Consider the following 13153-nt stretch of genomic DNA (forward strand, 5'->3'; position numbering starts at 1 on the left):
GCAGATACTTTAGTACCTTTTTGTGTCTTTCCCTAGGTACTCCCACAATGTTGGAGAAGGATGGGTGAATGGCCAAAGCTTGCCTTTGAGTGCCGTGGTGGCACTGATCAGCAGAAGGGTTGTTGTTCAAGGAAATGTCACGATGGAGAGGATGTCACACCTCAGACAGTGTGTGAAAGCAGGTGCTACAAGAGGTAAGGAGTTCTTTTCTCACAGAGAAATACCAAGGAGGAAAATTGCTCCATTAAAATCATGTTGTCGTACCACTGTGTATTAGAAATCTTTCTTAATAGGATAACTTTGAGACATACCAGCACCAGGAAAGTGAGTTTATCTTTCCAAACATTGTTTGACATTGAAGTGTGAAGTCTCGGGACTTGAACTGCATTTCACTGTAATGTCTCAGATGTATTACTTTCACATTGTTGTTTCAAGCCATCTTGAGAAAGACCCTTTAGTTTTGCCTGAGCCTAAGGGTGTAGAAAAGAAAGTATCTTCTGAAAACATATTTCAGTGTACATAATATATTAAATTTTTAATTGTGTTTACTTTTTAGTCACTTTAAGAAGAAGGAAAAACAAAACAGCCCAATGCTGTTTGTACCCTTCAGTGTAAAATATTGAGACGTTGATTAGGTTTTAGGTATACCAAGAAAAAAGGCAGGTGATGGTTCCTTGTAGCATATAGTAACACTGGTGAAAAAATGTTAGGTTCTCCTTTAGTTTTACCTGTATGAAACACCATGAAATTCTGACAGGTGGCTTCCTGTTTTTCACCAGCTGATGTGGAAGCAGAATCAGACACAGTGATTATAATTTGAGGAGAGTTAGGTTATCTGGCAACACAGTGCTAAGGTTTCCTTTAAAAATAAAATGCCTTGGGCTTTTAGACTGTGACACAAAACTTCATTTCATATCCAGCAGCCAACTGCTTATATTACTCATAGATTTATGGTCCATTTTCTGTGGAACTCATAAATAAAGTCTCTGAAATGTGTTAACCGTCTGAGGTTTTTATTTGAGTTACAGGATAGGAGGATTTCTCAGAGGAGTCACCAGAAGATGAGTGGGCAGCGTTTTTTGTGGTTAATTTACCTTCTTTAAAAGAAAAATGAGCATTACTGAGCATAAACAGGCAGTGCTGGAATTTGAAATCCCCTATGAACCTCCACTGAACAAGCACAAGTTGCACATTTGCAACCTGAATCCTTTCGTACCAAAATATCCTAAGCATAGACCCATGGAAGGATGCCTTTCAGGAATGTTGATTCCTTCCCCAGCCCTACGATTTACTGTCCTTGTCTTCAGACTTGGGTAGTAACAGTTTCTCACCCATCCATAGGGACATTGGGGAGAGCAAGAGTTTTAAAGAAATTTCAAAATGCTCTCATTTCAGTTTAGTTCAGTGCATCCGTGCCCAATCCCCTTTCCAAGAACCTCACCCAAGGTAAATCAATGTCATATCCATCTTCCTCATGCATAGGACTATTTGAAATTGAACACAAGGAACTTTCCAAGGCATTAAACTACCACAGCTTCCTGCTGGTTTTAATATATGTTCCTCTAAAACTGTCCAGACTCTTAGGGAAGGATCCATGAGAGTATTTAGAGGGAGTATAAAATATGCTTGCCTGTGGCTATTTGTCTTTGGGCCCATGTTTAAGATCGCTGCTGGAGATAGAGTGTCTCTGTGTCAATGTGGTGGGTCTCATGATGTTGCTTGGGGCACTCTGCACATCCCATGGTCACCATGGGGAAGTAACACTGAGAGCTGCAACTGGCTTGTATTCTAGGTGGCTCCAGGTGTCTCTACAAGCGAAGCGAGAGGCAGCTGGGGGCTCGGGACCTGGGGGCCATCATAATTGTGGAGGCCTTCCAGGGAGAGGCGAATCAGGTCCAGGTGGAGGGGGTCCAGTTCCGCCACGTGGGTCAAACATTTCGGCAACACTTCAGTGCCCTGACTGTTGCTGGCAACGCGTGGATGGCAGGTGAGATGGCTGTGCTGGAGGTGGGCCCTAATGATCTCAGATGTTCACCTTTTTCTGCCCAAAGCTGGGGCAGATGTCCTCAAAAGCCTGCTCAGTTCTCGGGCCAGTTGACAAATTGGATTGGTAAATGTGAGACAACCTCACCCGTAGTTAGCCCAAATGAAACTTGATGGAGCACTTTAAACTGCTTTGGTTCTTTTGCATCTCTGGACAGCTTCTTCCTAAAACAATATTTCATTTTTATGCCACACCTCTGAGTTGGCGTGTTACTTCTAGCTCTGGAAATGAATGCACTAATATACTCTGAGGGAGCTCAGAGGTGGCTCTGGGGTAGCATAGGCCAAAATTTAATTCTGTCACCTGAAGGTTAAGGAACACGTTAAGTTCTTTTGACTTTGTCACTGATAAGTGCAAAATTCATCTATGTGGAAGTGTCAATGAGGGCTCTGAAGACTGGTGGCGATAGGAGCAAGTTAGGTGGACCTGAATAATGTTTTAAGGGTACTGGATGGGACATTCCCCTCCAGCTAACCCACACTTATGCCTTTCCTATGCCATCTTTGTCACTGAGTGAGGATCTAGGCTTCCTGGTGGTAGAAGGCAGCACTGGTGATATTTCTGGAGTATAGTGGGCAGGTCACCGTGCCTGGCTAGACAAGGTGTACCAGATACCTGCCCTGTCCCCACTGCCCTTTTGAAACATTTCTCCTCTCCTTCAATCCCACTTCAATCACCCAACTAACTGAGCTCATAACACACTTCATGCTTGGGATCTCACCCTGTCCTTTCACTGGATCTCCTCCTCCTTCCTCACAATAGGGGACCACCTCCATTAAACCATTTCTGCTCTCAGGGCCCCTCTTCTTTACTGTGCCCATCTCAGCAATGCCCGCCTGTTGACAAAGATCTGCCAGGTGAGTAAGCATGGGCAGCTGCAACCAAGCAGTCTCACGGGAGCACAGGATTAATGGCATAGCAGCAAAGTATGAGGAGCTAATGTAAAACTCTCCCAAACTTCAAGATGCAGTGTGCTTTTTGCTCACAGCACTCATTTCTTTCCAGGCTCTTACATACGTGGCTGCTGTGTTCTGGACTCCTTTGGCCAAGGACTCCGTCTGGCCGGGATCTCAAACCTTAGTGTGGAGAGTAACGTTTTCTACAACATTTCAGGCCATGGGCTTCTACTGGGTAAGTGAAGCAGGAAAATATCTGTCCTACATGTAACAGTAACATGTGCTGATCATTGTTTGCATGAAAATGCCTTTGCAGAAAAGAATGGCAGATCCTTAACTGCACCCTGAGAACTTTAGTCACATCTTAGACATTTTCTGGTATCAGTGAATCTGGAATAAAGCTCCCAAGATTCCCCATGCAACTCCTAGCAGCTATTTCCGTTTGACCACACATTCTCCATTTTATCACTTGATCTGGGTCTACTTTCTTTCAGTGTGCAAATGGAAGAAGAAATTTTTAGGGAATTGATTTATCTGTCTTTGGAAGAGCACTATTATGCAATATTTAAGACCCCAGTTCAGAGAGGTATTTAAAAGCATACTTACCTTTAACTTCAGTCATTTGACATTGAAGATAATGGAGTGAAAGCATATGTTAAAAGTTAAGCAGAGGATTTAGCACTTAAATAAATTGGAGCTTGGAGCAACAAAAATGTTAAACAACAAAATATTTCTCCTAACTAACCATCAGGAGACTGACTTGCAGCATCTTCTGCTGGGATCTCATGTTGCCTGAATACCTAAAGACATAGCTCAATTTTTCTTTTCCATCAGAGATGGGATAAAAATGACCAATTTTAAGATAAAATGAGGGGAGGGGAAAGCCTTCAGTCCTGATCCTGCAGTTCCACACCCACAGCGAGTCCCTATGCCAGGTGCTGTATATAAACATAATGAGAAGTGATAGATGACAATTTAAACAGAGGAGACCTTTAAAAGGAGAGTGATTGTGTACGTCTTGCAGAGAAAGAGAGCTGGCTCAGAGAGATGCAACGACTCACCCAAGGTAATGCACAGAGCCCTTGCGGCCATAGGGAAGCAGAACAAGATCTCCATCCTGCCAGCACGCCTTGGCTCACTCATGCTAGGACATGTGTCTGAGTTAAAGGATTCTGGGCTGTGCTGAATGTTTCTGCTGAAGTCTCAGCCTGCATACACCTTATCCCCACGATGTCTTTAATGGTTTCACTGTCAGCGGCTCCAGAGGGTCTGATGGATGAATTTATATATCATTTTGTTGCCTGTGAAGGAATATTTATTATAGCTGGCTATTTGCAACTCCAGAATTGGACTCCCTCAGTGATTTCATCTAAACCCCTTATTTTCAGGGGGTTTGCAAGACAGTCATAAAAATTTGCTCTGGGCTTAAAATTAATTGACACACCAAGACCTTTTATGCCACCTCGAAATCCTATATGGCTGTCAAAGGAACTGCTTTAGGACCCTGTTCACGCTCTGGTGGTGGCACAGTAGTACATACAGCCTGGAAAGGAAATATTTCCTAAATGGATCTTGTTCCAAAAATGGAGAAAGGCTCAAAAGACTGAGAGGAAGGTTAAAAATAATTGCTGACATCCCCAAAACCAAAGCACATAGGTTTTCCTGGCAAGTAGGGTAGCGATGATTGGGGAAAGGATCTGTATTTGGAATAAAACTTGAGCAGATATAGTTGAAGATAATAAATTATGTCTGACAAATGCAATTAAATAGATTTGATTTGCTCCTGACGTGGGCCAAGCAGAGATGATCCACTTTGTATTCTGCTTCCAAAACGCCAGAGCTGGGGAACATATGCTCATGCGTCCTTATTTGGGCTTGACCTGCATGCAGCTGTCCGCTTTTTGCCATTGGGTGGCACATTTCTTTGTGGTGTAGTTTAAAAGGATATTTCTTCTTTTTTTTTTTTTTTCTTCCTACTTCAATACCGTTACTAGATCTGGGGCACCCCATGACTCTTGAGTTGTGTGATCAATTTCTTGATTGATTTTTCCTTTTTCTTCTCATACTTCATGCTTAGGGGGTCAAACCCCCCGCTTTTGTGCACAGTTGCACCAGGTGTTTTTAATTCTATTTAGAAATTTCTTACATGTAGGTAGGGCAGTGGATGGAGACACAGGAGATAGATAGGACTTTGAATTCCAGTACTGCCAGAAGCATGCCTGCGTGTGCATAGGTGAGCCACTTCCCCACTCTGAATCTCTTTTTTTCCAACTGTAAATGTGCTTCATATTTCCTTTATTCATCTTCTCCATAAACCTAGGATACAGTGTGGCTGCTGTTGTATTCATATATAACTCCTGGCGACGGGTCTTGTGCATATTGAACTGCAGAACCGTGGTCTCTATTGCCTCTCTGTAGAATATGTATTGTAGTATTCCTTTCCTTGATTGTTTTTATCTCATTACAGTGTAAGCTCTTTGTGGCAGAAATTGGTGTTTTACCATATTTACAATCTTGATCAGACCTTGCTTGTGGCCTCCTGACATTTCTGAAGCACACAGCCTTCCCCTTTCCATGCTATGCACCGCTGTGTTGAGCAGTCATCGACCACCTCACAGCCATCTTCTGCCATGTGTTAAACCCAGGCTTCTAAGTTCTTTTCAAACAGTGATTTACCCTGGGACAGTTAGACGAGAAAGATAATCCCCAGGTGGGCCGTGCCAGCAAAGCAGGCAGGGAAAACCCACTAAGTTCTGTGACTTGCATAATAGAGGGTTTCAAGCTGTATGTACATTTCTATTTCTTTTTATTCCCCTTATTCCCCTCCTTTTTCATGTCTTTCTAAATTTTTTTTTTTTAGGTTTTTTCTTTTTTTCCTTTGCTTTCTTGTCCTTTTTTTTATTATTTGTTTGTTTGTTTGTTTTTTAAAGGAGAGGGACTGGAAGAGGGGAACAGAATCAGTAACAACATAGTGACTGGCCTTTCTGGAACAGATGGTTTATCCAACATTGAGACACTGTCACCAGCAGGGATCTACATCAGGGCTCCTGCCAACCACATTAAGGTAAGAAATTCAGGTATAAAGAGAACCATGTCCTTTCTAATCAAAAATATCAGAAAGATACGGAACTTCATTTGTCTGGGAGATCATATACACAACATTTGCTTCCTGGCTGAGCTGTCAGAAACTGTGCTTGTGATGGGATATTAAAACAAGCACATATTACAAAATAAATTACATTCATGGGCAAATTTGTTGTTACTGAAAATTTTACTGCACTTGAGTGGAACGAAATATTGCAGTGAGATCCTTCATCACGGGATACTTTAAAAAGGTTGTTTTATTTCTTAATATTCATGAATTCATAAAAACTGAAAAATGTTTAGGCTCAGGTTCTCTCGAATTTTTTCTACTTCTGTCATTATGAAAAAAAGTCTCAATTTTAATGGGCAAACATGCTAAAATTTAGTAATATCATATGTACCTCTGTCTTCATTTAAAATGACAACTTATGTACAGACCAAGATTTGCATTCCAGGGAGGGAAGGAGAATGCATTCCCTGTTCTATGAAAATGACAATGATATGACAAGAAACCAAGCTTCTCTATTCTAAATAGTGATAAAAAATAGAACTCTCAAAAAGCTAACAGACTAATAACCCTCACATCAAAAAGTTGAGGTCAGTAACAATCTTTTTATTCACTAATTCCCTGATGCTCTCTTTTATTTCATACATTTTTTTTTGTCTATTCAGGTTACTTACATTTCAGAATAGAGTCACTATTAAATGTTTCATGGAAACAAAACTATTTTCAGCAATTAAGTTGAAAAAAAAATTTCAAACTCTTTTTCCTTCCCAACTATTTTAAGTCTGGAATTTCATTGAAACAGACCTTTCTCACCAAAGTTTCAGTTGTGACAAATGCGCATTTTCAATAAGAAAAAAAATACAATCCTGACCTGTTCTGTCGCTAACCCACAGAAACCAAACCAATTATTAAGTGTATGTGAAGACCTAATCGCTCCCTGGGCTTGAGTTACAAGAGGAAAGAATTGTACCTAAATTTGAAGGTGAAAAAGGGACCAACACATTTCCTATGTTAGTATGAAGACAGTAGTACTTAGGAAGAAGGAGATGACTTTCCTGCAATTCCCTCAAGGGCATATTTATCATCTTAAAACCCATCAAATATGGTTAAAAAATACAACAATTGGGCAGAACCACATGAATTTCAGCTCCAGTAAACACAGAGTTGTGTACTATCATGCACTGACTTACCCTGGAGCTGTCCACTCGATCGCCAGTGGCTCAGCTTTAGAAAAGTTTTGCCACAATTATCTCTACGGGTATGTGTGAACTGACTGTGGTTGATTTCCAGCACATTTGTTTAGCTCTCTCGGTTCACATGTCTCTGTAGATACACCCAAAACTGCGTCTGTGGCTGTGTACCTGAACATCAGGGTTAAGTCTGCTCTCCAAAGATGTGTTACTCAAAGCAGAACAGCTGATGGCCCTTGAAGGGTTGCTGATAAACCTCGTTGTCGGCAGTCTCTCAGAGTGGGTTATTTGAGGCATTGCAGCAGCAAAAGGAAAATATGAAGAAGTTGCCTGGCTTTAAATTATTATTAACTGCACTTGCTGTTCTACAGAACCAAGCAGTGTTCAGCAGAAGACATGAAAGGACATGGATATTAAGAGAAAAAGGTCACACTTTTCCAAGCAAAACATTTGTGTCCTGTGGAATTTTTCTTAGTACAGTAATAATCGTTAAATGCAAGGGATGTTGCTCCAGCACCAGCATCATGGTGTTACAGCTTCAACATCTTTTATCTGACCAAATGGCTCAAGAACTGGATATTGGTTTTTAGGTATTTATAATCTTAATTTAATAGGGAGGTTTGAAGAGTGTAATGGGAAAGACTCATCTTCCCACTGCCTGTTTTCCAGGAATAGAAATTTCCCTCTCCAGATTTTAATGTTAGGTGGTTGTCAGGTTTTGTGTTTGATTTTTTTTGTTTCCAGATTGCCATCTTTCAATTACCAGTTTTAAACTTACAGGCTGCAATCTTTAAGGCAAGGATTACAGCTAAGATAGGCAGCTGTAGGTCCATACTGTGTTACATGGGTTAAGCTTTCCACAGTGAGTACTGCAATAATATTTTCATAACTACTCAATTTACTTGGAGCCTAAATTTGCATCGGTGACCGAAAAGCTTAAATTTCCTTGAAAATCAGTGGTCTCCTAAACGGTGTTGAAATTGGGACACAGCAGTCACTCAAACCTGAGCCTACAAAGACATTCAGAGAACCAATTCCCACTGGTTTCCATTTGACTTAAGCTCTTAAGTGCATTTGTGAATCAAGGTGTTAGATAAAATTTTATACTCATACAGTATAAGTGCAAAATTCTTATTACAAGGTTAGTTTTGGTTTTTTTTTTAAAGAAAGTGTGATAGCCTTGGTTATCACTTTTAGTGTCATAAGATGATTTCATTGTCTTATAATTTAAATTTAATTTAAGTAATTTAATAAATAAGTCAAAAGGCTGGTTTCTTGCTTTTTAAATGCTACCAGCATGAGGAACTGAAGATGCCTTTCTTTGATATTGGCTCTTTGGTCACTGAAGCGCATGCCCTGTGTCCCTGGTTTTATTTTTGTGTGCAGGGAAAAAAAAAATAGGTATTTTGCCTTCTTTTCTTGGTTCTCTTGGTCCCAGTGGGTCTTGGACCTTTTGTAGTAACTTCCTATTCATAAACATTGAATGCCCTTAAATCCCAGAGCCAGCACACGGTGCTCATGCATAACATCGTACAGACTGGGTTTAAGAAATTCATCAAGCATCCTCCCTTTCCTTGGCGTTGAGGACTGGCAATCAGCTTAAATGAGGGATCGGGGTGGACATCAGTCTGTGTTTCCATGTCAGAGGAGTGACTGATGGTCACACTCTTGATGAATGCATTTGTTTCCCAGTATCACCCAACCCAGCCATTCTCCGCAGCACCAAAGAGGTGAGGTCGCATCTGTTTGGCATCAACTGTTTCTCACCATTTCATCCCCACCGAGATCTTTTCTAAAACCTTCTGCAAGGTGAGCGTGTGTTGAAGCGAGCCCGTTGGGGGTACTCCTTGCATCCTGCCAGGTTCTGAAACTGGGGGAGCGGTGCTGGGCACACTCTCCAGAGCTTTAATGTCATCTTTAAGGTCAACAGTTTGAGCCCCAGCTATCTAAGAGACATTCATGAAATATTTACGTTAGCAGTGTGGTACGGTTAAGAGACGCTTAAAACGTCAACCACTTTATTTTACTGACTTGCGATGCATACCTCCAGGTATTTGGCATGCTCAGGGAGGTAATTTCTCTCTGGAATTTTGGTTGCACGGACATTCGTAATATACTGACTTCCACAAAGAATTGATTTCCACACGAAATTCCCTGCTTGCCTAAACCCCCTGCCCTCCAGCCACAAGCTGGCTGAATAAATATGCAGGTTTTTTCCTTATGAATCATCTGTAGAACGCACGATTGGAGTCGCAAGTAAAAGTTCCTGGAAATAATGTGACTGGACTGCAGAAGTATTTTGTTAAAGGAAAAGGGTCTGCGGCTGCACTTTCAGAAAAAGCAGAAGTTTTACCAGGGCACAGAGAAAACAGTGTTTTGGGTATTGATACTTCTGTGTTGCTTGACAGATGTCAGAGATCACATCTGCAGGGAACACACTTGCATGGGTCAGAAGAAAGTAATTGGTGTATGGAGGCCTTCACCTCTAGGTCACCAGGCTTGGCTTTGATTTGGACCATCAGGGACCAAAAAGTCATTAGTGTTTTAACACTGTCCGGTGACCTACGAATGGAAGTGGTAGGTGTCAGTCCCGATCTTAGAGACCAAGTTCTTCTTATAGTGCAAGAAGGCTCATCTTAGACTCCCCTTAGAGAACTAGATACCTCCAGAGAGCAATTAATCTTATCTAAGGATAGACCAGGAGATTTGCCCTCTGCACATGCCTTATTTTTTCCTGGAAAGGGAGCCTAGGTGTACCAGCCTGGACTTCGGCATCAAATTTTTACACATCTGAGATAGGTGAGAGGCGTCATGCTCAGATGTGCACATGAAAACCTTGCTGTATGGACACCATCCAAAACCATCTATGTTTGGCTGCTGTCTAAATGAAGCAGGTAAGAGCAGTTTTTTCCTCTGGAGTAGAAAAGCTCCTAACTCACCGTATATAACCCACATAACCTACTTGCTACAGACTCTGTAAGTAGCAAACTCCTAGTTTAAGACCAGGCAAACCTTATGTTCACTTACTTTTCACCTCTTGCAATAATACGAAGAATGCAGCTCCAGAATTTCTTCGTTAAGAGATATTAAGTGGGAACAACCGACAGCACATCTTCCCGTAGTTATTCACTTATCCTGTTAAAAAGAACCCAAAACAAGTAATTTACCACAGGTCTGAGTAAGTTTAGTTATTCAGCCACTGACATATCCTGAAGATATAGTTCTCTCTTTTCTCTTAACTTTTAGGGGGTCTCACTTTTTCATGCCAATGTTGTTTCTTTTTGCTGTATTTGATTTGGGAGATAAAAGACAGATTGAGAAGCAAATCAATAAACTGAGTAGTTCATGATTTACCTTTCTTTCATCACATCACCTTCCTACTTAGAAAGGATTTTAAAGGGGTGAGAAGCTTTCCACACGCTTTTTTTTTTTCCCTTACCCACTTCTTGAAGAATTATGGCAATGCCATTTTTCTGTCATTTTTTTTCTATTGCTTGGCCAACTCTTGCTGCCTGGCTTGAGAACAGGTTTTTTGACTGACCCAAGGTCAGAGCAAAAACAGGGCAAGGCTGAGGACACAGAAACAAGGTACCAGCTTCCACAGGCCAGACTTAACAGAATTTGAATGGACCTCAGCTGGGATTTTAATTTGGGTTTTTCTTAAGTTTATTTTAGTTTCCAGAAGTCTGTATTAATTTTTTTTTCACAGTCTTATATGCTTCTCTACAGGGTAACACAGTGTTTGCTGCTGGGTATGGCTATTTCTTTCATCTCTTCCCTGAGGGACCATCCAAAACGCCTCTCCTGTCCTTCAGCGAGAATGTAGCTCATTCCTGCACAAGGTACTTGGGGATTTTTGGTTAAAGAGATTTTCCTTCAGTTCATGGTAGTGCTAACTCTAATTACAGTGGTGAGCAGAAAATGCTTTGCCCCTCCTTTCAGGATATTTTTTTCCCAGTTTTGACCCTTTTAGGGCTTCCTCTCTTGTAAGCAGAGCTCTCCATAGCAGAACAGAAGTAGCGTTTGACAGCAACGTGGTTGGGGCTGTTTTTCAGGGCCTGACTGCAAATTGTTTCCGTAGTAGTTTCAATACAGTCATTTCTTCTTTGTTCACAAGCCCAATTTGTTAAGTCACCGCATTTCCCAGTGCTGTTAACAAGCTCCTCCACTTTATGCCCTTGTTTAAATGATCCTGATGTAGTTTAAGGTGCCACATTTAACACATTTCTTCATCAACCATTTAACAACAAAGCACTGAAGCAAGTGCTTATGTGTTGAACTGAAAGCTCATTTCTAATTATACCAGGCATTTTGAGCAGAAGAGGGTGTCGTGCAGGAGAACAGATAGACTGGTTCTTTCTTACACTCTAATATCTCCTGCCAGCCACCATTACAGACTTGGCACTGGCTTACACAACTTGGAGTGGCATTTCTTACCTCCAGATGCTTTATATCATAGCAGCACGAACACTCAACTACCAGAATTTGGCCTTTGATTAAGTAGATTGAAGAGACTAATCACTTTGCAGTCCAATGAGATAAAAGGTGTATGTCAGACATTACATACAACAGTTGTTCCTGTAGCATCCAGGAACAGCTATTCACTGCAGCTTTTGCCTGTATTCCCTAAACAGAAATGATAGTAAAAAATGACATTGTACGAAAAGTCAGTGGGCAGAGTCACCTGAATTTTGATGAAATCTGGACATTAATCTGGATTTAAAATCTCTGAGAAGGTCAAACTGCATTCAGGAACCTGTACATTTGGAATGTGCTCCAAGCTGGATGAATCCAAGATATAGAAAAGCCTTATCTGTTCAGATTCATGTCATCTGAAGATGATGCTGGTTTAAAGCTCATGAGCATGGTTGGGGGCGTTTTATAGCGAGCCCCCGTCAGTGGTATTGTGCACTGGTTGTTAGCCCTGATGTGGCTAATTCTGAAAATATTTGGAAATAAATTTTAAGTAAGCTCCCTGGCATGATTAGATGTCTAAAACAAATATTGCTATCCACCAGTTTTTGATTTTGGATTAAATGATAAGGTCTGATGCAGAGGACTGTTACAGATTTAAGATTTTAGGTATCACAGTGATGAACAGGAAAATCTGCTCGTGAATACTTGCGCTGTAAAGAAACAGTCTCCTTTGCTTTCTTTCCTAAACAGGTACGGGTTGCTGGTGTACCCAGAATATTTGCTGGACAGCCCAAACAGACCTGTTCAGTTCAACAAATTCACAGCTTGGAGCAGCCAAGGTGGAGCACAGGTACGTTTGTCCTGACTGTCCTCTGTGATGCTCAGGATCTTTACAGGTATATCACCTCGACACTAACTTCATCTTTTAAAGCCAAAACCAGGCCACAGCTATAGTAAAGCTCTTGTACCTGTACATCCACGTTCCTCAGCTGGAGGCTCCTGTTTCGGTGATAAAGCCAGAAACACAATTTGTGTAAGCTCCTCTGCAGAATCAATGTTACCTTTATCAATAGCCGGTCTCCTCCGTAATCATCCAGCATCTGTCTGCTACTATAACCATAGGATCATAGAATGGTTTGAGTTGGAAGAGACCTTAAAGATCATCTAATTCCAACCCCCTGCCATGGGCAGGGACACCTTCCACTAGATTATGCAGCCAAAAAAGTCCTCCCAGTGGATCTGAGCTATCAGTAAACACTGCAGTTGGTAGAGGATCCGTTACCTTCATAGGGTTAATGTTTTCCATGGAAATTTTTTCATTCTTGTTAAAAATATGCACCTTTTTTTCTGTTTGAATTTATCTAGCTTCACTTTCCAGCTATTGCAGCTCACTATTACTTAACTGATTAAAAGCCCCGCACCACCCTTTATTATCGGATAATTTCTTCCCATACTGGCTCTTAAAGGCTGTGATCCTCTTAACCCGCCAGCTGATGACCTGGACAGATTGTATGTG

General features: G+C 41.2%; 1 protein-coding gene across 8 annotated transcripts in view; it reads left to right on the plus strand.

Moving 5' to 3' along the window:
• PKHD1 (PKHD1 ciliary IPT domain containing fibrocystin/polyductin) overlaps positions 1 to 13153 on the plus strand; it is a 277932-nt gene that overhangs the window by 120479 nt on the left and 144300 nt on the right. For all 8 annotated transcript variants that reach the window (XM_075086582.1, XM_075086585.1, XM_075086584.1 and 5 more), the window contains 6 exons: positions 37 to 194; positions 1793 to 1987; positions 3050 to 3175; positions 5871 to 6004; positions 10951 to 11063; positions 12388 to 12487. In XM_075086582.1, the coding sequence (XP_074942683.1) occupies positions 37 to 194; positions 1793 to 1987; positions 3050 to 3175; positions 5871 to 6004; positions 10951 to 11063; positions 12388 to 12487 (826 nt within the window). The remainder of the gene's footprint in view (positions 1 to 36; positions 195 to 1792; positions 1988 to 3049; positions 3176 to 5870; positions 6005 to 10950; positions 11064 to 12387; positions 12488 to 13153) is intronic.

The sequence above is a fragment of the Phalacrocorax aristotelis genome, chromosome 3 (genome assembly GCF_949628215.1).
Source record: "Phalacrocorax aristotelis chromosome 3, bGulAri2.1, whole genome shotgun sequence".
Lineage (NCBI taxonomy): Eukaryota > Metazoa > Chordata > Aves > Suliformes > Phalacrocoracidae > Phalacrocorax > Phalacrocorax aristotelis.